The sequence below is a fragment of the Porites lutea genome, chromosome 6 (assembly GCF_958299795.1).
Source record: "Porites lutea chromosome 6, jaPorLute2.1, whole genome shotgun sequence".
NCBI lineage: Eukaryota > Metazoa > Cnidaria > Anthozoa > Scleractinia > Poritidae > Porites > Porites lutea.
Window position 1 is genome coordinate 34,212,024 of NC_133206.1, and position 26,208 is coordinate 34,238,231.

At 40.6% G+C, this 26,208-nt stretch overlaps 2 protein-coding genes across 2 annotated transcripts in view; one reads left to right on the top strand and one right to left on the bottom strand.

The window, feature by feature from the left end:
- LOC140940311 (EEF1AKMT4-ECE2 readthrough transcript protein-like) overlaps window positions 1–21,471 on the bottom strand; it is a 23,805-nt gene extending 2,334 nt beyond the window's left edge. Inside the window, exons 1-17 of the mRNA XM_073389242.1 lie at window positions 20,997–21,471; window positions 18,827–18,871; window positions 16,953–17,143; window positions 16,060–16,311; window positions 15,227–15,289; window positions 13,178–13,294; window positions 12,220–12,345; window positions 10,010–10,149; window positions 8,790–9,027; window positions 7,889–7,987; window positions 7,212–7,289; window positions 7,012–7,112; window positions 5,231–5,289; window positions 4,344–4,395; window positions 3,510–3,577; window positions 2,605–2,729; window positions 421–486 (exon numbers count right to left, since the gene is read on the bottom strand). Of these exons, the coding sequence (XP_073245343.1) occupies window positions 421–486; window positions 2,605–2,729; window positions 3,510–3,577; window positions 4,344–4,395; window positions 5,231–5,289; window positions 7,012–7,112; window positions 7,212–7,289; window positions 7,889–7,987; window positions 8,790–9,027; window positions 10,010–10,149; window positions 12,220–12,345; window positions 13,178–13,294; window positions 15,227–15,289; window positions 16,060–16,311; window positions 16,953–17,143; window positions 18,827–18,871; window positions 20,997–21,171 (1,995 nt within the window). The 5' untranslated portion in view covers window positions 21,172–21,471. The remainder of the gene's footprint in view (window positions 1–420; window positions 487–2,604; window positions 2,730–3,509; window positions 3,578–4,343; window positions 4,396–5,230; window positions 5,290–7,011; window positions 7,113–7,211; window positions 7,290–7,888; window positions 7,988–8,789; window positions 9,028–10,009; window positions 10,150–12,219; window positions 12,346–13,177; window positions 13,295–15,226; window positions 15,290–16,059; window positions 16,312–16,952; window positions 17,144–18,826; window positions 18,872–20,996) is intronic.
- A 778-nt stretch (window positions 21,472–22,249) lies between these two features.
- On the top strand, window positions 22,250–26,189 carry LOC140941361 (uncharacterized). Its single transcript, XM_073390350.1, has 3 exons — window positions 22,250–22,613; window positions 23,744–23,846; window positions 24,596–26,189. Exons 2-3 carry the CDS (start codon window positions 23,780–23,782, stop codon window positions 25,840–25,842), a joined length of 1,314 nt encoding a protein of 437 aa, XP_073246451.1. The 5' UTR covers window positions 22,250–22,613; window positions 23,744–23,779; the 3' UTR covers window positions 25,843–26,189.
- Window positions 26,190–26,208: the final 19 nt, after the last annotated feature.

Consider the following 26,208-nt stretch of genomic DNA (forward strand, 5'->3'; position numbering starts at 1 on the left):
ACCTCCCAAATACGGACTGTTAGAGTGGTCTCCGCCTTTCTTTAATCCTATTAGTTAACTCTCTATAAGAAGGACATCTCCATAACACGGACACCTACAGTGGTCCCTGCCCCTAAAGAAAAGGTCCTCAGCGGCAGGGAGCAATGAAAGGGGGCTGAATTCGCAGGCTATTTTACTCTTCCTAAGGCGGATACCCCTGCAAGACGTCCCACAGTGTTCGTTTAAGAGAGTTGAGCGCAAACTTAATTCTTCTCAAAAACATTTTCTCAAGGGGGATTGTTAGTCGCAAGAGAAATTCAAAACAATACTGATGCACAATTTTGTGGATAAAACAAACTGGAATAATAATTATGGGGAACGCGAAAGTCGCAACAAATAATAGATATATATATTAATTACTATAATTTTCCCGTAGCTTACGTCATATGCCAGTTTTATCCCTCCGTTATCAGCTATGTTCTCATTCAAGGTCTGTTTACCGTTTATCTGTAATAGTCAAAAGAAACAATAGCGTTGTAGAGATACACATTGACTTGGTCAATCTGCAAAAATGACTTGACCAATTTTTTCTTGTGGGCCTCCAAATGGAACCTTAAATTTAAGCTACAGAAATGTAATTTAATGCGATTCTCCGGGGCTACTTCTCCCATTAGTTTTTCTTATGAAGTTGGCAGTAGTAGCGAAAGGCCGTAAACAACACAGTTTGCCTTAATATACCTAACCACATTGAATCTAAGGGAAGAATCACTCGCCAGTAATCCTAATCCCTGCTCATCAGGAAGTACTTACAAGTTTAGGTTTTTTGCTAGAACAATTAGGGATTGGAATAGTTTAAGCAATTCTGTGATTGAATCTGAATCATATGATGGTTTCAAACGAGCCGCAAAAAATTTAATTATTTAATCTGTTACAACAAGAGTATATCTGATGGTGTTTAGTTTCATTTAAGTCTATTTAAATTATTTGTAATTTATTTATAAGTAACCCAGCTTTTTAAATAGTAATCATGTGTATTGTTCAATACTGATTCCGTTCTACTTTGCTATTTAGTATGTCCCGGTCCCAAAACAAAGGCCTATTAATGACATTAACAAGCACCTCCGTCCGATTTCCCTTACGCCTATCCTGTCTAAACTCGCTGAAGATCACATTGTTGAAAAGTACGTTAAACCAGCTGTGTTACAAAGAATCGACCCTCGACAATTTGGAACTATTCCCAAATCGTCTACTACACATGCCTTGGTCAATATGACGCATAATTGGCTTGTTAACACCGACGGAAATGGTGCCACGGCAAGAGTAGTCCTACTTGATTTCCGTAAGGCCTTTTACCTTATCGATCACAGTGTTCTTGTTCAAAAACTAACAACATATGATATTCCGAGTCAAGTCAAAGGTTAGATTGTTGACTTCTTGATGGACCGGAAACAAAGAATTAAACTTGCTCAGGATTGTCACTCTGAATGGTGCTCTGTGCCATCCGGTGTCCCTAAGGGAACAAAACTAGGCCCCTGGTTATTTCTTGTCATGATTAATGACTTGGACACACCAGTTGACATGTGGAAATACGTGGATGATACATCTTGTTCCGAAATAGTTACCAAGGGTAGTGAGAGCAAACTCCAAGAAGCTCTGGATGACCTTTCGAGACAAGCGAGTCTCGATGGGTTTCAACTGAATGAGGCCAAGTGCAAAGAACTTCGAAATGGATTCTCCAACAGCAACCACGATTTTGAACCCCTAGTCCTAAATGGCAAGCCCCTTGAATTAGTCACCAGTGCCAAATTGCTAGGCGTGACCATTAGCCACGATTTAAAGTGGAACATGCACTCCTCTGAACTAATTAGAAAATGTTCCTCTCGTCTCTATTTTTTACGTCAACTCAAGAGATCCGGAGTGGCACCAAGTGAACTGGTGCAATTCTATGTGACATGAATTAGGCCCGTCCTGGAATACGCAAGTCCTGTATTCCATCGTTCTCTACCTAACTACGTCAGTGAAGATTTGGAACGGATCCAAAGAAGGGCTTTCAGAATCATCTATCCTGACCTGTCATATAGTGTAGCACTAGAAACAGTTGGCCTACCGAAACTTCATGAGAGGAGAGAAAAGATTTCAATCGATCTGTTTGACGAGATCGTCTGTAACCCCACCCACAGTCTCCATAGCCTCCTCCCCCAACGGAAGAGTTGTAAATATGCACTGAGACGCAAAAGTGATTTCACTCTCCCCCTATGTAAAACCGAGCGTTTGAAGAAAAGTTTTATTTTTAGCCATGTCTATAAGATGTAGATAATTTTCTTATTTTCTCTTTGTTATCATCAGTATTTGTAAATATCCCGTAATTCAGCCTATGGCTGCAATGGTGTTTATAATAAAGTATCTATCTATCTCAATGCTGTGACCTCTAGCTGACCATATCTATGTAATGTAAACAATTATAGATTAAAGTTGTAGATCCAGCTAGATGCAGATTGTGAATGTGGTTCAGTTAACTGTCAGAAAGAAAACAAAGACCTGATTATTCAAGTAACCACGAGACACCCCTCGCGGGCAAGCGGTGAAAAGATTTTGGCAAAAGAGCGATCACAAGTAACTACTTACATTGTGCCCAAACACTTCATAGCTGTTGTATTGATAAATAAGACAACTGGCTCTAGAATTGAAATTCAATGTCGAGCTTGGAGACCACCAGTCTTTCAAATTTCCATCTTTATCAAAAAGACGCCCTGAAACAAGCCAAACCAACAAGTGAACAAACAAAACGTAACAGTCACTTCACACGACAATAAGAAACTTCCTTTCTCTCTCTCCCCACCGCCACCCCCTAAAATCTCAGTTCTCCTATCTCCTGACCCCTAAGAAAGGTCTGAAAGCTCTTTCACATTCCTAAGTCCGGCTTGTTTCTCATTCTCTGAAAACTTGCGACCTTTTTTCATTCATACGCCAACATTGTGAAACGAACTGCCTCAACATGTGTGCTTAGCGCTATGTGCTTTCAATTTCAAAGTAAGTTAAGTTATAGTAATCAGCGATTGTGAGATGAGACTGAATATGATATTAAGAATTACACAGATCGACGTAAGGCCGCCACACTCAGACAGCTTTTGGTTATTAAATATTTGAATAGAGTTGAGACGCTACTGGAGTGGCCAACGTTTCAAATCAGTTTAAGACCCAATGTTTACAAACTACTAAGGGTGGTTTCCAGAAGTCAGGACAGGCCGGCAGGACCATGGCCGGACCAGTCATTTTGACAATGAAATAGGCTTTTTCCAAGAGCTTTTGATGAAAAACCATCTCCTTCGTGCATATTATTTACGATTTGAATGATCTAGCCGGATAGTTTTGATTAAAAGCGAAATTCTCATTACGACAGGAATGGTCTCGCCGGTCAGTCTGACAAATGGAAACCGCCCTTGTTAGACTGTCTTTTTCCCCGCTGATACGTTTGTTAATAGCGAGTAATTTAATGCTTTCATATAATTCGACGATACGTAAATTATTACCGCCTGCGTCGAATCCATGGGTAAGTTCATGCCCAACCACCAACCCCAATGAGCCATAGTTGAAATATCTACAGAGAAACGGTGAAAATAGACCATTTCAGGTTTTGATAGTGATCATTGGGCTATAATCAGTTGACACCGCTGAAAAGTGCGCCTTAACATTAGTAAATTAAACTTACTAAGCTTTGAAAGCGATACGTCTAAAGCGAGAGAAGATATAGCCCCCAAAGTCGTGAAATTTTACGGACGTTTGTACTGTGGTGGTGGTGGTGGTGGTGGTGCGGGGGAATGGGAGGAAACTTGCCGCCCACCAAACAAACGTTTGTAAAATTGCGTAACTTTGCGGAGCTATACCTTCGTACGTTTTCAACAAACAGCTTTGAAACTTGACAACTGTACTGATTTTAAGACGTTCTTTCCAGCTGTTTTGACGGATTTTCGCCAACCGGCCTCAGTCAAAAGTTGAAAATACCATGGGTCTATTCAGTTTGGCTTACAAAGCATTGTTTACATCCAAGGCGCAAGCATTAGTACCATATAGCTAGTAAAGTACGCTTAATTCTGTATCGACAGCCATTTATAAACGTTTTTGGGTCGCTTATTTGGGTTCTCAAGCAAAACCTGCTTTTGAGTACTGAACGGATTGGTCAGACAAAATTGCCCTCTAATAAGGCCAGCTCGGCTTTATGTCCTTGATCCAGAAACGTAAGTGTTGTACGAAAATGGCAAATATTTAAGCGACGCAGTTCAACCAGAGTGCTGTGATTTTTATTTTTGGTGCTTATAAATTCTATTTACCACTTTTATTTAACCTCAGCTTCAAAGTATACCTACCTTGGATAATTCTTTTTGTAGAAGGGAGATTGTAAGATTCCAGCCAAGAACACTGTTAAAGACAAACAAACATGCTTAAAAACGGAGAGGCTTATATCCGAGAGCCCATATAACCGGAATTGAAATTGACTGTTTGTAGTCCGCCTTTTCTCTTTAAGTCCGTCTAGTTCTTATTTCAGCCAGCGCGATTGCAAACCAGACTTTACGTTACACGCCCTCGTTTATTGCGGCTTGCGGCTTCACCGATCGCCGCTTGCGTGCTTGGGTTTCGCGTGCAGTAAAGTTGCAAAGAAAAAAAGAGACTGCTCGCAGTCTAGAATAGAAACGGCGCTTCAAAACAAGCTATAGCAGTACTGATCAAAATAGGATTTCGTTTACTGTTTTTTTTTTTTTTTATCAAGCTTCAAAACGTCATAATCGAATTCATTTCAATACATTTGGAGGGGGGCTTATAATGATCAGATGTATTTTCTTGTTTACAGTCGTGAGATGGGCCTATAACTGGGAGTGCTTATAAGTGGGGTAGGTTATGAGCGTCTGTTTACGGCATTATCAATTATCATTATCATTGTCATTTAAGTCACGGTCACTACCATTGTCATTTTTGTTGTCATTCTCACTGTCGTTGTCACTATCACCGTCACTGTCATTGTCATTGTCATTATCACTGTAATTGTCACTGTTATTATCATTGTCACTGTCACTGCCATTGTTATTGTAATTGTCACTGTCATTGTTACCGTCACTGTCATGGTCATTGTCGTTGTCACTGTCACTTCATTGTCATTGTCAATGTCATTGTCAATGTCATTGTCATTGTCACTTAATGGTCATCGTCACTGTCATTGTCATTGACATGATTAATGACAACAGAAACGCCCACCTACCTATTCGATTTTGTCGCCGATTGTAGTATGCATTGACTTGTGCGGGACCATCTGGCCACCTACAATGTGCATGCCAAATGTTACACACTAAACGGAAAACAAGACAATTTTGTAACAATCTAGTTAAGGGTTATGAAAAGCCCAAGGAATAACAATCAGCGACAAAATTAGTTGAGACACTTTGCCCCTAAAGGGCCTTTCTGACGTTTTATCGACTTTAAAAGGGGAAAATAAAGCTTTCTCTCCTCCGTCCCCTCCATGCAATATTGTGTCGCTGTTCGAGCTACCTGTAAGAAAACAACAGACACTTAAACATTGAATGGAGGGCAGAGGGAAGGGGTATGGATTGTTTGGTTCTCAGAAGCTACCACAATTTTGTCGCCGATTTTTGCTACTAAGTAACTTGCTACTAAGTAATTTCTTAACAACGCTATCTTCCTACGTGCCTTCCTAAGCTTTTAAAGAATCAGTACCACGAGAATTCTTCGAGTTTTCATTGTTTACTAAGCTAGAATTATGATGGTACTATTAGTGGAATACAAAATTGCACTTGACAAAACAGACTGATAAAATAAACAAGAACGCTTTTAAAAAGGCGTTAAGCCGAGCTTATTCATTCTACACGAAACAGGATTTCCTTGCTAAAAGTTTTTCAGGTCCTACTTTATCGACGGTCGAGTGATCTTCAGGATATTTACTTTTTACAGCGTATTTGACGATTTGAGAACGCGTGTACAAATATACGAAAATCAAGGGCCTCGATTCGAGAGAAATTAGATCATTGCCAAAGAGCAAAAACGTGATGAAAATGGCGCGTCATTTCCATCATCGCCGAAATAAAACCGCATGCTTATCACAAGACTCATTTGCATACAATGAAAGTTTACAACACCCGACCAGTTAGCCTCACCATGGGCAAAGTTTCGCTGAAGTTTGCTCATAAAGATTCTTCGTTTTTCGACCACTGAAGTATTCACTTGTTCCAAAGTAATCAACGCTTTCAAGCGATAGAATTCGTGGACCGACCCGTTCCGAAAAAACACGGCATCTTATAAATATGTTGTAGGTCGCGTCTCGATATTTATACCTAGTTTCCACGGTCTCCGCTAGGAACGCCTTGGACCATGCTTCCTCTTTTGGTGCGCACACAGGAAAAAAGAAAGAGACAAATAAGAACGCTCTTAAAAAAGCGGCCACTCTCGCTTGCTTGGAGATTTCATAAGAAATGAGTAGGCGATTAGTTCTACACGAAACAGGATTTCCTCGCAAAAAGTTTTTCACTTCCTACTTTATCGAAGGTCGAGTATTCTTCAGGATATTTGCTTGAGTTTTAAATCGTATTCGACGATGATTGAGTACGCGTGTATAAATACACGAAAATCAATTCGAGAGAAATAACATCATTGCCAGAGGCCAAAAACGTGATGAACATGGCGCGTCATTTCAATCATCGCCGAAAATAAACCGTATTCTCATCACAAGGCTCATTTGCCAACAATGAAAGTTTACAACACTCGACCAGGTTATAGCCTCACCACCGAAGTTTTCACTGAAGTGTTCGCTTGTTCCAAAGTAATCAACGCTTTTAAGCGATAGAATTCGTGGACCGACCGTTTCCGGAAAAGCTCGACATCTTTCGCTGCTAAAGCAAGCTCGACCAAAAAAAAAGTGCTTGAGAAAATTTGTTAAAATCAATGACAGTATGGAACAACTACAAGTTTGCTGGATATATTTATATAGTGTATAACATTGAAACACCATAAATCTTCAAAGGTACTTACCTATCTCTATCGACTTGTTGATCAAGCATTCCCAAATTTTTCTGGACCACCATCTTGTTTAATGCCAAAGTGTTGTCAAAAAAATCATCACTTACATTTAACTGGTGATTGTGAAAGAAACATCAAATTTTGACAGAATGAAGATTTAGCTTTTGGGACATTATATAAGAACAAACACAACCATCAAAGGATTTGCTCACCATTGCGTAAAGAGCGTCAAGCTTACTGTCATCTTTGATGAAAGAGGGGTACCCCACATCCTCTTTCATGGCATTGGCCTGGAATACCAAAATACAACATGAATGGTACGCGGTGCAAAACTGTGTCGTGTCATGGTACAGAGGGAAGTTGTTTTAGTCAGTGTTGCTGGTGTTGATAGGGTTAAAAGTGTTAGGAAACGTTTCTTACTGTGTATTTTTTCGCCTCATGTCAATATGTAATCTGGATTGCGGAATGCGGAAAATCTTTGTTCGTGGGATCCGGAATCCTAGGCTTTAGGATCCGCAATCCAGCCCAAGGAATCCAAAATCCCACTAACGATTGAAATCTGGAATCTTAGTTCCACTGACAAGAAATCTGGAATCCAAAGCCTGAAATGCAGAATCCAAGACTGTCTTTGGGCAATTAATGGAAACTTAAAAACAATTTGCTTAAGAAAAATATTACGTGTCTGTTGGTCAAAATTAATTCAGCTTAAATCTTTTTAACCTAAGTCGATTCTCCATTTTCTTTGTCTCCTATCCCTTCTTATTCATGAATTAGGACTAGGAGACAAAGGACAGAAATAGGCCAAAGAATTTAGTAAGTATGTCACACATACCAAACGTTCTAGAAATGTGTCCCTTCCCCTCCTTCCCATGGCCGGAGTAACACGTACCTTTTCTCTAGCCTTATCTTTTGTATTCTTGTCCATCCAGTCTTGTGATTTAAGGTTATTAATGAAAGACTTGCGAACACGAGTGGTCATGTCCTTTACCTAAAAAATGCAAATTAAAAACGAGACGCCGCTGATTCATGTAATTAAAAAGTCTAATGAAGCTGGTGCACCATATACCAAGTGAATAGCAAGTCTCGATTTACGTCACAAAGAACACAACAATCATCCCTAGCCCTTACACAATAACACAATAAACTTCACGCACTAGAACAACGCAATAGTGCATATATTGACTTGGTATGTCAAGCATCACCTTTTAACAGAGTAACCGGTATTTTTTATTTGGAGTCAACTTTGGACTCATTAAATTGGGATTTTCAGCCAAGTATTACACGCAGGCGTTGATTTACGAAAGCTGCCACAAAGCGACTACAGTGCTAGTCACATATAGGATAATGCCTGAGCTCCGAAAAGAGTTCAACTCCCACAGGGCCGCCGGCTTAATGTTTTGGGACACCAACATGTTGGATGTGACGTCATGTGAAAAGGCTTTATAGTACAATAGGCACGTTGCAGCTAAACATTCACGTGCTGCAAAGCTTTTGGCTTTTGCAACCTATTGCTTTTCTGATGTTTCCACCCTCATCGCCGTCATCGTTGCTTAAGCTTCCTATATGCGACTTTCACATTCGCCATACGAATCTGTTTGTCCCCCATAAAGTTGGCAAACGTTTTGTTTTCAGTTTCTCAAGGGTCGTTTATTACTCCCAAGAGACATTGAAAACAATTAATATGCAAAATTTTGGGGGTGGGGGGGGGAATAGCATAATGAGAAACGTGTTCGCAGTTTTATTTTTCCCGAGCGATTCCCAGTGTAACCGCAACGAAAACTTCACCTTACCGTCGATTTAGTGTTCTCATCAAAATGTGCATCAACAAACATCCGCCCTATTGTCATATCCATTGGTAACATCAATCCTTGGATACAGGCCGACCATCTTTGATATTCTCGCCTCCCAGTCACAGCTTCGTTTAACTGAAGTTTAGCCTTAACAAATCTATCAGGCATTGACTGAACGTAATTGGAAACAACTTTCCACATTATGTAGTTTTTGACGATATAACTTCGGCTGTTGTAACTAAAATCAAATAATAGGGAATTTTAAATTCACGTTTACGACAAGCGGCAAACGGCAAATTTATGTTCACAATTAGGAAATGAGCAGATATATTTAAACTGTCCTAAAAAAATAACATGGATAAATCTAAACAGAGAGAAGTCGTTACGTCACGTTGCTATGGTAGCAAACTTTCAACAAACCGTGGCAAATATGGCACGGAAAAAACGAAAAAATTGACTTGTATGACTTTCCAGTGCTTCATTGCACTCAGGAACAAAACGGTAGCCCATACTTTCATGATTCCATCGTTCGACAATTAAAATAGCTATCTCTGTCAAGAAAAACTGTTGAGAGCAAGAAATTTTGCCACCGTGGTAACCTGACGTCACACTTCTCCTCTCTATTTTTCAATGCATATAACGAACAGGAAACTACAAGTAAACGGAAAACTTCGTCATGTGGTACAAACTGACGTTTACCGCTTCCCATGAACGTGAATCTAAGGACTAGGCTAAACGTCGAACTTTTCATGAGACGAACCAAACTTAGCGAGTTAAGTACATGAAAAGTTCGACGTCTTGATCAGTTAAGTTTGTCCGAATGAATTTAGATCGTCCAACACGTTCTATCCGTCTGCTTCAGACGGATAGAACGTCTGAAGATTGCCTCGGGACAAACGTCGATCTTCAAATGCGACGAACTAAACTGATAAATTAAAAATTTGTATTATGATGTATATTCACCCTCGTCCGGGAGAAAATTTATTACTGGCCGGCTAAAAACTGCTTTTTGGTCTGATTCAGTTAATTGGTTCGACGCTTCCTAAGTGCGAAGTCTGATCCAACAGACGAATTTAGGTCGACCGAAATGAGAGTTTGGTTCGTCTCATGAAAAGTTTGACGTTTGGCCTAGGCCTAGCTAAGAGCGTGAAAATTTTGCGTCAAATGGGGGTGTAAGGCTAACAGTTATTATTTACACCAGCCAGAATTAAAATACTCACGAGATAAACGTGTCGTATATACTTTTGAATATTGGTGCTTCACCTCCCTTTTTGTGTTGGTAAAAAACCTCCTCGTTTGAACTGAATTTTTTTCCCTGGAGGGAAAAGGCGGCGTTTAGAAAATTCTGCATAAAGCGGGCCTGCAAATATGAAAAAAACAAGCAATCTTAGGTCTTGACATGTCTAAGATCTTGGTCCAGACTTATTAGCCATTGTTGTATGTAAAAAAAAACAACATTTAAACGGGTCCTTTGAGTTCAGTGTTTCTTTCTCTATCCTTAAAGGAGCTATGACACCTTTTTTTGGTATTAAAGACTTTAAATCTGTAAAAACGCATTGTAATGAAAGAAAACCTTGAAATAATGGCTCAGTTTTACTCTACAATACTTTACCATATTGTACAAATGTATGACTTTAGCTCTCGATGGCCCGTTACTCGAAAGGCCAGTCGACTTTTCGGGCCCGAAGGCAAATTTTACGGTCAAAACTAGTTGAATAGTAGCCATTTTTTAGCTCACAAACCAGTCAGTTTTGCTTCGTTAACTAATAGTTTCATCTAATCATTTTCAAAATTATTTCAACTTTGGTCTTCAATGCAAACCTGGAAAACATAAGACAGCTTTCTGCGCTCGAAAAAAATACTGGGACCTTCGAGAAACGGGCGCCAGGATGGAAACGGATTGCAACTTTAAAAAATTGGGCCAATTTTTCGAGACAATGTGCTGTAGAAAAATGACCAAAATACGCTCATGCTTTGTTTTCCTTTCAACAGAATCATTTAATGTCTTTCCTTCACAGATTAAGTATGGAAAACAATGACTGAGTATTTCAGCTCAGCTTCTATAAGCTGAACCAACTAAGAGTTAAAGTTTACTAAAGAAAAATTAACTTTCCAAGATAACATATTGCATACTGCATTCATTTAAACGGGTCCTTCGAGTCCAGTGTGTTTTTCTATCCATAACCCAACCCACAACCTTCTCAAAAGGTGGTCTGCAGGGCCGAGTTGTTCAAAGGTGGGTTAAGATAACCCAGGGTAAGTGCGAGATTTGAATTCAGATTTGAAAGTTTAAAAAGCATTTCAGTTTTAATTCTTTTTGTCTACAAGTTGATGATTCGAAGCTCTAAAGATAACAGATAAAATTCTCCGAGAAAATTCTTTTGAGCACAAGAAAAAGAAACTAGGGTTAAATTTAACCCCGGGTTAAGCGCTAATCGGTCTTCGAACAACTGGGCCCTGGAGGTGCTGCTTAAAATGCAGTACGTTTGGAGCCCTATTGGTGGTGCCATGTACAGTTTCCTGAAGAATAATAACTTTGCAAGCCGTCAACATGACACGGATGGGACGCCTTCACCAGTCACGCTGCTATCATGTTCTTCTCCATTAGTATTGATGAATTACGTGCATTTTTTGTACGCAGTATCAACCTTGCCGAATTTGTGTCTCTTCAACAACTTTGAAACTACTCACTTGTTTATCAAACAGCGGGTTAAACGATGTATATTTTTATTGCTAAAACGATGGGACATTTGAAGTCGTTACATTTCTCACCAAAAAGGGATTTGCCCAAACAGGGATAAGACCATGTTAACATAATACTAGCTGACTGATACATAATATGAATTTATTATTCATTCAAAATATTTCCCCGATTCTGATTGGCTAAAAGCACACGCCTAATTCACCATAACCAGTTACTGATGACCAAATTTGGAAGAATTTTGTGTTTAACGAGGAAATGACGTCAAAAATGCAGCGTTCTTGCAGGTTAATGCACCTTTAACCGAGAAGACCTGGGGACGAGGTTGAGTTGTTTTGGTTGTAAAAACAAAAAAAGGCGGACATTTCACTCGTTTCAACAGAAAGAACTAGGCGAAATTATAGCTAAAAACATGGCAAGAACAGTAACAACACAAGTCGAAGGGCGGCATCTGCTATTTGGAGAATATTTGCGGAGCTGAACAACCCTAGACGTTCACTATCGAAGGTGAACTTAACATCGATGGAGGTAAGCATGTTTTAGCTTTGTTTTTAAACTAGGAATAATTTTGAATGAATAATAAAACAATTATTGAATTCGGCTTTCGTATCATATGAAGAATTATGGAGATCTCGGATGGTGTTATCCGCCTTGGCCTAAACCCTCCTCGATCTCCATAATTCTTTATATAATACTCAGCCTCATTCATTAATTGTTAAATATTCTAACCGTGAAACCTGATGCAAAACTAAAATCGTCCAAGGTCTTGTCCAGAGAATCTACTGTTCGACCCGAACGATGATATTGTTGAACTGTCTCTACCAAATCGTCGGAAACGGTACCAGCTTCATAGGCCTGGGTAAAGAAAGGAGGCAAGCACTATTCTTCTTTGCGTCAGTAATAGTAGAAGAGGAAGTGTAGTTGGATTTCACATTTTTTTCCAGGAGTCAAAGCTGAATTAAATACATTTACTTTTATTATAGCTCGTGTCAGCGGCATGGAGAGCATTTCCCGGTTAAAAGAAAAAACAATTTATTTGATTGTCAATGTGCTCAGCACGCAAGTACTAATTGGGGATACTCTTTTTACGTTCCCTATAAGAGACGGGACCGCCTTTTTACGTGATCATCCGAGCCATGCGAAGTTATACAGTCAACTGTCGGCTCTATCGACGGAGCTAATGCTGCCGCGGTTATAAACGTCCGCAAAAAGGTTTGCGACTTGTAAAACGTAAGTGCGTGTCAGCTACAGCCAATGACTCAATGCTTGCTTATTTTGAATGCAACAACAGCTTGGCATGAAATTCACTCTTACTTTTACTACACAACTTCAAACAGAGCTTTTGACATTCCGTTGACGAGATTGTGACGTTGAAAACCTTTTCAAATGTTTGGCTTTGGTAACAAGCTTGGACATTAAAACAAGGTATGGAACTGGGTGTTCCTGGGACCCGGGATTGGACCAAAATACAGTTCGGGATTCGAGAAACGTGAACGGGATACATTCTTTGTCTTCTACCCGAAAAGCGGAATTCGCCAAAATTTGGACACGGACGCGAGACTGGAAAAGAAAACGATATTCGGGAAAGCGACGACAGAAGTTCGGGATACGGGATTCTCATTAAAACGAAGCGGGATTGCGGGACCAGGACAACAACCCCATCTTTCCAGACCCAATTAAAACCTACCTTAGCAAGTTTCTTCTCGAGGTCATATATCTCATCCATTCTATCTTTCACGGTAGAGGGATCCCCTCCAAGTAAGATGCCTATTCTTCTCATGTAGGTTTTGTACGCCTTTTGAATCTGTGAGTAAAAGAGGGCAACATCACAAAAATTCGTTTGTCATTGTTGTTGCTTTTTCCTCATGTCACATGATGGTCCCGGCTAAGGATCTGTCACTCAAATTTACATTTTGAAAAATCGAAAAATTCACGAAATTTAAGTGTAGTTTGTTGGAGTTAAACGCCTGTCAAGATAAAATTTAATTTCACTGATAAGCCTTTTGCAACAGTTGGTCATGTCATCACCTTTCTGTAAACACAAAAACAATTCATTGCAAAGACTAAAAGACCATATTAAAATTTCAGCCGTATATCTTTAAAGCAGCGATTGCAACGGCTTCCGAAAATTAGAAGGATTTTCATGAGAAAAACAACTCTTGTCACACAGTCACGGTTGAGTGGTTTTGCCTAGTAATCCACGTAAGAGTACCGTGTTATATTTCTAGTCTCCTGAGTCATCGAAGGTTCTCTCGGTCATTATGTTCCAGTGGGCAAAAACTGTTCACCGTGCCACTAGCTAAACTAACGACTTATGGAGATCGGGCGTTCAGCACTGCTGCGCCAAGGCAATGGAATAACTTGCCTCTTAGCATTCGCAAATCTCCATCAATCGCTATTTTTAAAAGACATTTAAAGACTTATCTTTTTAAACAAGCCTCTGACTTTTAACGTTTTTTTCTAGTACACGTATTTATATTTTTATTATCTGTAAATTTATCGCAGTATTTTAAGATTTTAGATTTTTAACTTTCATTTCTTGTACACGTATTTATATTTTTAGCTTTGAAATTAATTTATCTCGGTATTTTTTAGCTTTTAGGTTCTACGTTTTATAATCATTGTGAAGCGCTATGAAAGAGTAGCTGAATAGCGCTATATAAATTATAAATTATTTATTATTATTATTCCACTATTATGTCATTTTATCATATAAGGTTAAGAGAACGCGCAAAATACGAGGCCGTAATACACTGTAGTGTCCTGGTTTAACCGGTTTACAACAGGGCGAATACCGGCGGATGCAAAAGGAGCAACTATGGCTGAACTGGACGAACTGGCGGACGAAAATATAAAAGAAAATAGAAGCCAAAATAACATTTTTTTTGCAGTAGAATAATCACAGGGTCCAGAGGAGTTTCGTGTGAATAAATAAATTACTTATTTAAAGTCTCGCCTTGAAAAATGTCTATACTTATCGCTTAGCACGATTAATTAGCCCAATGGGATCTTTATGAATCTACTGTAAACGATTTCTTCGCTTCTTATCTGACGACTTTGTCGTTCCCCATTTTGAAAATCAATAATCGCAAGCCATAGCCTCGCTGGCGCACAGCACATCGCCCGAAGTGCCGAGTAAAAAAGGGATTTTATACTGTAATAAGCCAATCTTGCAAGCCCTCAGTCTCTTGGTTTGCGGTATATAGAATGTGGAACGAAATTGTAACGCGATCGAAATAACCCATTTTTTCAGAGGGTTTCGACGGGTTTTGATGTTCTAACGACAAACACATCTCCTCTGGACCCTATGAAATAATTAACTTCTCATTTAATGGTTTGGCATATAATACGCCCAAAGATTTTGCTCATTGTTAACATCATTGTCACAGACGGAATCAGGATGTTTCTGAATACTCTTACCAAAAAACTAGAAGCCAATTGCAAATTACCACTTTTTTTGTACTGGAATAATAAACCTCTTATTCGATGGTTTAGCATATAATACGAGCAGACATTTTGCTCATTGCTCGTATTTTTCCACGCAACTCGCAAAATATCCGCACGTATTATATGCTTAACCATCGAAATAAGTGTATTTATAGACTTTGAAATCTCTCCCTCACGCATTACAGGGCTCAAGTCTTCTGTTATTAACGGAGAGAAAAGAGAGCCCTGTAATGCGTGAGGGAGGAAGACTAAGGACACTGCGAATGAGGTTACTGATTAACAAACTAACCTTTACGTTTTCAGACTTGTCTTTATAGTAACCAGCACTCATTCCTAACTGAGACGGGATAATCTAAAAACCGCAAGGACAATCAAGTTTTTCAGGCTGATATCTCATGAACCTTTAGTGACTGACTCGGAGTTTTGGGCTAGATAGGGCTGGATGCTCATGCGAGGTGAAACCCGTCAATCAAAGAATGAATTATTCGACCCGTATTAAACCACTATTATAAAAATAACGGGGGTGCCAATTTTTCTCACTTGCAGCAAATGGCTGAATTGCGGAGGAACCAGCGAGCTGAGATCGGACGTCGGCATGTAATGGCGCACTATGCAGCCACTTTAGTCCGTTTTTTCTGTCATCTCGCCCATTCAGACCAAAGACGGAACATATCAGATACACCATGAAACCGGGACCTACGTCCCCTACTCGTAACGAAAAATGTCAGGGGTTCTTGTACACCCCCTTCTAATTGATGTGTAAGGATGAAGGAGACAAGGCCAGGTTGCCCACCCCCCCCCCCCCCCCCCCCCTTAAGATTCCTTATTTATTTCAAGCAAGTTTGAGGCGGGGGCAAAATGGAGAAGAGAGCTTATTTGAGAGGGGAGAGGGCTATACTGAAACATCCAGAAGATTGTATCAATTCTCCAAAAATGACTAGAACTGGCAAGGCGAGGCGAGCAAAAAAGGAGAGGGCATTGGAGAGAGAGAGAACCTTCCCTCTTTTCTCGCCCCACGGTGGGGTTTTTGAGTGAGTCTACTGAACCACTATGAAATTCTACTGCTTATTTAGTCTATTCAAAGGTTTTCAAACTGACTGAATGCGCCTTATTTGTACTTACGTTAAGAATGTGTTTGTTGGAATCATACAAATCTGTGACAACGACAACCTTCAGCAAGGTTTGAACATTTAGTTCCCTCAGAACCCGGCCCATGAGTTCCTCTAGTAAAACGTTCGATCGGTTCGTGTTGGTCACGGTCCATCCTCCGTATTTCTCGATCAACTTTACCAAAGGGTCCTTCCCTCGGTTATTAATGGCAGTTGTATTAAGGCAGGAATTGTAGATCTTGATTGTTTTCTTGATGGACAAACTCTGTAAGTAAATAGAATGACATTAGGTAAGATCATAGTCAGCATAGCGTTCCAAAGAGAAACGCAAAAGGCAACGAGAACGTCAAAAAAGCAATAGGTTTAATAAGCAAACCAGGTTTGCACGAGCGGCACACTCTTTTGATCTTTTCGTTGCCGTCACTGCACGACTACAGTACGACGTGAAATTTCCTTACATGAAAAACTCTAGGAGACTTAGGCCTTGTCCACACCAATGCGTTTTCGTTTGAAAACGCATATATTTCGATGCGTTTAGGCCTTCCGTCCGCATTAATACGCAGAGCATTTTCATCGCAAACGCATCGATTAGAAAACGAAAACGCATATATATGCGTATTAGGAAGGACGGTCGAAAACGCATCAAAATAAAAACGATGACCGAAAACTTCGGTCATAGTTCATTACGGGAGATCGACTATAGCCTGTTCACAGACCCTCTATTTTCTCTTTAGAGATTGTCGACTGCACGTATGGAAAAAAACATGGCGGGGGATTCATTGAGCGAAAGCGCAAGGGGTTGGTGGTGGGGAAAAGAGAAAATAGAAGAAAATCTATTTCTTTTTTTTCTCGCGCTCGCTCTCGCGCACTCGCACAGCAACAACAAGACGAAAGTGACACACCAACCTGGGAATAGTTAAACGAAGAATTCTGCAGAGCACTTCTTAAAACCTTCAAGTTGTCGTTGTAGATAATGGTAGAAGAACCAACATGGCTTTCATTAGCTCCAAGCTTGTGACTTTTGAAGAAGCCTCCGCAGGTGTAGGAATAAAAATCATTACATGGATCCACACTTTTGTCCAGCTGATTGGAAATATCTTCAATAACGAACAAAAGTCTCAAATTAGCAAAACGCGAAAGTCACACAGACGCTTTGAACGTTAACCTTGCTCCCAGGGCTTTCACTTTTCCCCCCACTCCAAGCCTGCGAACGCAGACCTATTTCCGGTCGTCGCTTTAGCCGAAAATACGTCTGCGTTCTCAGGCTACCCCCTCCCCTTTTCTAAGCTATTGGTTTAGCTAATAGGGTATAAAGGGTCTAGTTTCGAAAGTTACTATAGAGCAGCGTCGGTTGGGATGTGAAACACAACAGTTTGGTTTTATCGAAAGTAAGTTGTTAAAGTGAGTTTCCGCAATAAAAATGGGTGAATAGCGGACGTTTTGAGCGCTAAGTAACTCTAAACTATTGGACAACAAATGTTGAGAATGTTTCACTTTAGGGTGCTTTAGCAACGACGACGGCGACGGCAAACAGGTCGTAAAAAAAGCAATAGGTTTATCACGCAAAACAACAACTGGTTTGCACGTGCATCACGCTTTTTTGTGCATTTCTTTACCGTCCTTGCACGACTACGACGTGAAAATGCCTAATTGCAAGTTTTATGGAGGACGTAAACAAGCGACGACGAATCTCTTTTTCTCTCTCTAAACTTGAGTGCGGTCCTCAAGAAATCAACTCCAGGGAAATTCGCCTACACTTGCCATTTTCAGCAGATTGGAATAAACGCGACAAATATTGAAAAAACGGGAATTCATTTTAAAAGTGATGTTTTTGCTCCTGTTGCCGTCGTCGATGCTAAAGCTCCCTTTTCTTACCCACAGAACGACTATCCCGTGGATTGGTACCGCTATGGCCCCTCCTCTCACTCGACCCTGGTCAAAGTTCTTTAGATGGGATCAGAAATGATCCAGCCGGACTTCAACATTGTTTTTTGGGGGACGGGGAAGTATTTGTAGCTACCAGTGCTTTCAAGAGCTTTATCTTGAAAGTAGACATGGCAACGTCAATTTTTCTCAACATTTTTGTCCCAGACTGTAGGCGAATCAAGGCAGATTGTTTTCTACTTTCTGGGATTTTTGTCGTTGGTAAAATTAAAGGAGAACGCAACTCTGGAGCGTCTCAGGGGCCTACGAGACAATGAGGAAATGTTACCTATATATAAGGCTTAATAATGATTTGCCTCTATAAAGAATGCGAAAGGTTTGAACCCAGGAGTCATTTCAAAAGTAGGTTGAGTTTGATCGTCCGGGTGAACGTAGTCCGGCGCTGGTTTACTAACTTAGAACAAACGCCACTGAATCGTAGCCAACAGTTACCAGCGCCGTACAAACGACTTATTGACGAGATCAAGCACAACTAACTACGAGAGAAAGACTAGAGAACTGACAATTTGACTAACAATAGACGACTGTTTAAAACTGTGACAATAGACGGATCGCAACGCACCAATTACTGATTACGAGTCTTCATAGCCAATAACATCACGGCTTAACTGACAGACGACCAATAACATTGCGACGTAATTGACCAATCAGATCAACAACCAGAGTATGATACCATCAACTGACGTGTTACAACTCACTTTGACTCTGAAGATGACTACCGCACAGGTTGTTGAAACGTCAGTCACTGTCAACAACAACAGTCCTATTCAGGACTACGTTCACCCAGACGATCAAACTCAACCTACTCTATAAATAATGCAACAAATAGCACAAACCTTTAGAAATTTCATAGCACAGGGCAGTCTTGCAAATTTTTGGTGCTACAAGAGAAAACAAAACGATTACTGTGAGGAGGAATTTTAAAACATCCAAGTACATAACAATCATGCATTGGACCTGTAAGATGCCCGGGAAAACAGCCCACATTTCACGACGCAACCACTGGTTTCACGGCAAAATGACGTCTGCGAAACGAGCGCAAAAATTCCATACTGAGAAGCGTCACTACAAAGATCTGGGTAGTGCTTTTGATAGCCTGGGTAGCAGGAGGTGGTGGGAGGGGGGCGGGGAGTGGGGGTAAGAAAGAAAAGAAGAAGGGAGGAAAAAACGGAGAGGGGATTGGGGAAAGAAGGAAGGGAAGGCCTGCTATAGTAACCCCGTTTTGTTCACCTCTGCGGACGCTGGCGTCCGCAAATTCTTATTGCGTTAATCGGACAATAGAACAAGCTTGTTCAGCAAACCAAACTGGCGATTTCAGTTAGCCTGCGTCGTGTTGTCAAAAATTTTCCGAACGATAACTTCTTCGTTAAGATTCAAAATCAATGCCGGTGCCTTAAGCTGAGTGCTTGGCTTTCCCGTAATATCTTCTATACTACAATGATTCAACAAAATATCGGCATCTTGTCCAGCAAGTGTAAGTGTTAATTGCTCAGGCGTCTGTGTATAAAATGTTTCAATACCAGCAATTCCCGATTCTGCGTCCGGCGAGTCACTCACTGTCGAGCTTTCTGCAAACAAGATCTTTCTAAAATTAACCTTTCCAGGACTTTTTTCTTTCAGCTGTTCACCGTCAGATTCGAGACGTTTCGTTCTTACACCGCTTCTTTCTGGCGTGATAGTGGTGGTAAGCTGTGTTTTCCTTCGATCTTCTTCAGCCTCTCAATGTAAATCTTTCTCGACGTGTTGCTTACAGCTCTCTCGATGAAACTGTACAGTTGAGCTGCGTTTCTAATTTTGCGACCACAAGGTCTGCAAGACCTGTTCTGACAAGTTTTCGTTTCTAGTTAATCGCAGCCCAACAGAGCTGCAACAATGAGCTAAAATCAGCCCTGCACTTTCAACTCTTCCCCACGGCGAAAATAAATTTTCAAATGAGGCTCGTCCTCCCCCAGAAGTAAAGTTAACTCCACAGGGTAGTGACACGTCATCAGTTTGGAATTTCTGCTCTCCTTTCTCAGGCCTCATTTCGCGGGGGAAACCACCGGTGGCGTCGCGAAATGTCGGCTGTTTTCTGTTTTTACCATGGCAGCTGAGTTTTGACAGCCATGTTAAGTATCGTTTTACCTTGCACTTTATTTTATAAACAGCATTAGATTGTTGTAAAGACACCCCTGTGTCTTAGTTTTGTTTCGTTTCATTTTTAGCTATGACCTCTATTTAGATAATAATAAAAATACGCATTGTTAAATTTAAGTACACATTTTGAATTAACTCCAATAAGAGAGATTTGCAAGGTTTCCGGATTTTTTTCCATGATTCTCAATTCCAGATTGCGTATTCCAAATTCCAGTTCAGCTAAGCGGACTTAAAGCATTGTGTGAAATATTAAGGACGGGACGGATCGTCAATAACCCGGAACAGATCTTGCGTAAAACGTCAGACACAACTCAACCGAAAAAATTTATACGAGAATTGTTTACAATGAGGGATGTGAATACTAATGAATTTTTAAAACAAATGTGGATATGTGAATAAAACTTCTGTATGTGATGTTTTGACACAATATTGGCTTCCGATAGACAAATCCTGACAATTCACAATGGCTACATGTATCTGTCTCGTCCGACTTTCAATATAAATTCAAACCCTACAATGTCCGCTTCTCTCCGTGTATCTATATCGCGCGTCTGGGGCACAACTCATTTTAATATTTAACAGCGCCGTGTCTAGTTCTGTCTTTGGTTTTTGGAATATCGGAGTGGAGCTGAACTGAGCTGAGCTGAGGTATTTGTAAAATTATCAAAGTCTATCGTATATCGCTGACTTGACATGCAAGCACTTTGATTCTGAAACAGGCGTGAGTATTGCAGGCTTAAAGAGCAATTATACTCTGTCGTATGAATATAGTACATGACTTCTCAACATCTTTAACACTGGCTAATTTTGCTTAACACAGGTCGGTCATCACCACAAACAGACAAGCTAATATTAATTCATGACACATACGTCTGGTTAGAATCCACGCAACAGCGAACACTATTCCCGCGATTACAAGGAATATCAGCAGGCCCACAAGCAATCGGAGACGATATTTCCCGCAAAACTTGCCAAGCTTGAATCCAACTTCGTCATCAACTAAATCCACAGTATCGTCAGCAGCTGGGCTGCCTAATACAGGCATTTTTGAGTATTGTCTGCCTCAGTATCGTGGAAGGGAAGATGGATAGCCAGTGAGGAATTCTTTCTCGCTGCAGCTCGAGGTGTAAGCGGAACATCACGCGATTTTCCCAGAAACCCAGGGACCGGCACGTGTGCTTTCTTGGTAACGAGGCTAACAAACCGGAAATATCTGTCAAAAAACACTTGAACACATGGATAACCAAAACAATCTGAACAATTTACTAAAAAAATACTACTCAAGTTAAACTAAGATTACGAAATCGGCCCATTCCCCCGGGCATTTGTCGGGCATTAGCCTGCGAGCAAGCTCTCCGGTGCGTTCTGGCGGCCTTTTTCCCCGCTGCCGCCAGAGCGCTCCGGGAAAGCTTGCTTGGGCCTGCCCCGCCCAATTACAGTTGTGTGGGGACTTGGGACTCAAGTCCCAAGTCCCCCCACACGCGTCCCAATGCCCCCGTTCCCTTGTCCCCGTCCCAGTTTTATACACAGCCTTTCTTTCTTTAGTGCTTTCCAGTCCTGTAACCTTCACAGACATATTCACATGCAAAAGACTGGAAAACACAGGAGATTTGTGTAAACAATTCATGACAGGCTTTAGCGATAGTCAAACGGGTCAATGCAACGAAACAAAGTTTTTGACAACTCCACGGTTATCAACAAAAGATCGCGATCCTCTTTTGTCCACAGGAGTATTAATCATTTCCGAAGATTTTATACACATTCTTCATAAGTTACAAGAAGTATACAGGGGCGGATCTAGGGGGAGGGTGCAGGGGGTGCGCACTCCCCCCCCCTCCCCCTGAGATGACCTGCGGTTTTCTAATACAACTGGTATTCTGCAAAAAAAAAAACTATGTGGTTTATTGGTGTTGAAGTAGAGCAAGAGACGAGTGCACCCCCTCCTAAAAAAATCCTGGATCCGCCCCTGGTATAAATGGAAATTATAATATCTCAAATCTCTGATCTGTTGTGGACGCCTTAATTATTAGACCAACAAAAAAATGAAACTGTCTATTCTTTAAATAATAATAATTCATACAGCAGATTTTTGCCATTATACTCACGTTTCTTAGCAATACTCAAAAGCGAATCAATTAAACCGCAGCGCTCTTCTAAAAAGAAGTATTTCCTTCAAACACAGCACTGGAGGGCAAATACAAGCTATAAGATTTTCAACAACGACTGCCGAATTACTACTTTTTAGTCAAGAAGGGTGTAAAGAAAAAAGTAAGCACTGCAGTTTATCATCCTTGTATCTAGACGAAATTATAATTCTCGTGTAAAGTGGCTGTATTATCTGCAAATATTATTTCCAGCTGACGGCTAGAATAGTTTATAAATAAGGCCAAATTTCTATTCAGCTTTATAGACAAAATAAAGCAAATACAAAGTCATGATCGGATCGGAGGAGATTTAAGGGTTGGAAGGAACAACCATTACACGCTGGTATGTACTGCCATAAATGATTTCTGTTAAATTTGACTTTCGCGTAATTTGTAAGTCAAACTGAGTCGCTCTTTAGATGACACGAGGCTGTAAGAACAGCGAAGTACATGATTTTGTCTACATACTGTGTACTAAGAAAAACAAACTGCGCACTTTGAGTGTAGCTATACAGTTGGAAAATAACCCAGGCCGGATTTCTCTCAAGGTTATCATCACTCCATGCGATGCTTATTCTTCATAATCGTGTTCCAGTGAAATTCAAATTGCCGAGACCGGAGGTGACATTGCGCTACCGCTCAAGAATAGAGCACTAGACAGGGTAAAACATTTTAAAAATTTATACTGGAAAGCTATTCCGTGTAATCTAAATCAACGAACGTAGCTCCTCGTCTAAGTTCATGATATGCAAGTTTCCAACACATTTTCGGGGTAAGTTTAAGTTTCTTAAGTGTAAAGTATAAATGAATCAACAAATCGTCGATCAATACTGTAGCATTGACCCATGAAGGCGAAACAATAAGGATATTTTATATATGTCATATTTGAAACTAGCCTTTTAGTAACATCGCTACAACATGCACGTCAGTTCATTCTCTAGAAACATGCCCCGAGCCAACATTTCAACTTATTTTAAAAACATGGAAATAAGCTAAACACGCGCCCACTGGGTTTTTATGTAATCAGAGAAACCAATGAAAGCCCCAAAAAAGTGGGGAAGGCAGCCTTTGGTGGGAGTGGTGCGCCTGGATATCAGTTTTTCTTTTAGGGTAAGAGGATTCATCCTTTAAAATCTCTTGTCCCCGACCCCTATAAAAAAGGGAAGAAAATTTGGTTAGTAACCTGGGTGTGACGAGTACAAGTGTGTTGATCGATGGTTCAGATGACTAACTATTTGGTCACTTCTCTAAAAACAAATGTGTTACCTCTTTGCTCGACATTAAAATGACAACTATAAACAAATGACAAGTGGCAAAGAATTTTCTTTTTCAATTATTTTTTACCCCAAAGGGTATTTCGCCAGCGATATTATCAACTGCATTATTAAAACTCTCTCTAAAGAAGTTTATTGTACTTCAGAACAAAAATATGCACAATTGTTATTGATTTATTTATCATTTTTCCGTCATCAGTTCAGTTACAAAAAAGAAGTTTGGAGGTGGAAAAGAATGACTACCTGCTTCTTTGTGCTGTTCTTTGTGGCAAACATTTGTCAGTCTTGCTCCGCTTTCGAAGGTAAGCCAAAGAACTTCCACACCCGCTTCAAATCATTTATAGGAGCTGTTACACGAAACACTTCTAACGTGGTCAATTTGGAGCGGTTCGTCTTCCCGAACTTTCCTGAGAAACATTATCCAAAAAAGAGCAAAGAAAACGCTATGACAATTGACGAGGTAAATAGTCAACAAGAAACCGCAGAGAAAATTGTTCGTTTTTAGCATGTAACCTTTGCGTTTTTTCGGGAACGACCGATGTTACTAAGGCAGATTTTTATTTTACGATCAAATTCACACTTGGTAATGTGAGTGAGTCTCGTCATAACCAGTCAGTCTTGTGCAAATATATTCCTAATCTTTAACTTTTTTTTTCCAAATGTTTTCTTAGCTTGTTCGCCAGACAGTCTAATAAGTTGCCGCTGAAACTTCTTCCTTTAGCAAGATGAGCAATAATCGAGCTGTTTCTGTCTTTGAATATACTTCAACGTAACATTTTTCAAATATTATCATACACCGTTTAAAAAACGAGCGGGAGTATACTGTCGCCAAGAGTTTTTTTACACCTGATTTTTAAGAAAAAAAGAAAGAAAATTATTTCAATAAAAGGATCAATGCTATTGAAAAGAAACACCGAAAAAACCGTCCTCTTCCCCCTGCCATAAATAACGTACAGTCTCTTAAAGTTCAGTTTAAAGGATTCTGAGTAATATTGACCGGATTATCATATGTTGGTTATGAAGTCATTTGCCTTCGTTTTACGTACTACAGAAATATCCACGAGTACCTCCACCTCTACCGGTGTCTCCACAAGCTCGTCACTCAGCGCTTCGATGTCGACAAGTGTAAGCACCTCCACATCGACACCTTCGCTGAGTAGCAGTTCTACGAGTACAGAGAGCGGCTCCAGATCAACTTCAACGTCACTCAGCGTTTCGACCTCCACAAGTGTAAGCACCTCCACATCAACACCTTCGCTGAGTAGCAGTTCTACGAGTACAGAGAGCGGCTCCACATCAATTTCAACGTCACTCAGCGTTTCGATTTCCACAAGTGTAAGCACCTCCACATCAACACCTTCGCTGAGTAGCAGTTCTACGAGTACAGAGAGCGGCTCCAGATCAATTTCAACGTCACCCAGCGTTTCGACCTCCACAAGTGTAAGCACCTCCACATCGACACCTTCGCTGAGTAGCAGTTCTACGAGTACAGAGAGCGGCTCCACATCAATTTCAACGTCACTCAGCGTTTCGACCTCCACAAGTGTAAGCACCTCCACATCGACACCTTCGCTGAGTAGCAGTTCTACGAGTACAGAGAGCGGCTCCACATCAATTTCAACGTCACTCAGCGCTTCGACCTCCACAAGTGTAAGCACCTCCACATCAACACCTTCGCTGAGTAGCAGTTCTACGAGTACAGAGAGCGGCTCCAGATCAATTTCAACGTCACTCAGCGCTTCGACCTCCACAAGTGTAAGCACCTCCACATCAACACCTTCGCTGAGTAGCAGTTCTACGAGTACAGAGAGCGGCTCCAGATCAATTTCAACGTCACTCAGCGTTTCGACCTCCACAAGTGTAAGCACCTCCACATCAACACCTTCGCTGAGTAGCAGTTCTACGAGTACAGAGAGCAGCTCCAGATCAACTTCACATTCGTCTAGCAGCAGCAGCATTGTTAGTTTGGTTTGGATCAGCTCTTCTACCAGTGTGTCGAGCACATACGAGGACCTCGTGGTCGACGTCGAAACCGAAACTCTCTCTAGTAGCAGCTCCAGATCGGTTTCAGATTCGTCCTCCAGCAGTAGTAGTAGCAGTTTGGATTGGGACGAGTGGAATGCAACACCCAGCTCTTCGACAATTGCCTCTAGCTCTTCCGCGGACATCGACGTCGACATTCTTATTACTTGGATAGCCTGGGAATATGAACGTGGTCTTCTCCGACGGAAAAAGCGTGAAGCAGGAATAGCGAGCCTGCTGGAGAAGAAGATCGTGTCTTACAACAAAAAACGTTAAAAGGAGGTATTGATCCTTTTTGGTGACGCGTAGTCTAGCAAATGGTTGCATTAAACCAGCTTTCACATTAAAGATACAAATAGTTTACAAGTTCCAAACGCAACAAAGTTCCTTTTACTAACTTGACCCTATAGGAGAGAAGAGGTATACCATCTTATTTAGAAACTTTCAATATCTTATTTCAATATGAATTTTTGGAGAAATACGAGCAACGTTGCCATCTGACAAATCTAACGCCGGAGTTCTCCTTGTAAAAGCTTAGTTGTCGGGCACCGTTTCCGGGTATTTTGTTGACAACATTGTTGCATTACAAGTTGAGATTTTTTCTTTCTTTTTTTTTTTTTTTTGGCGCGTTTTCACATTCTA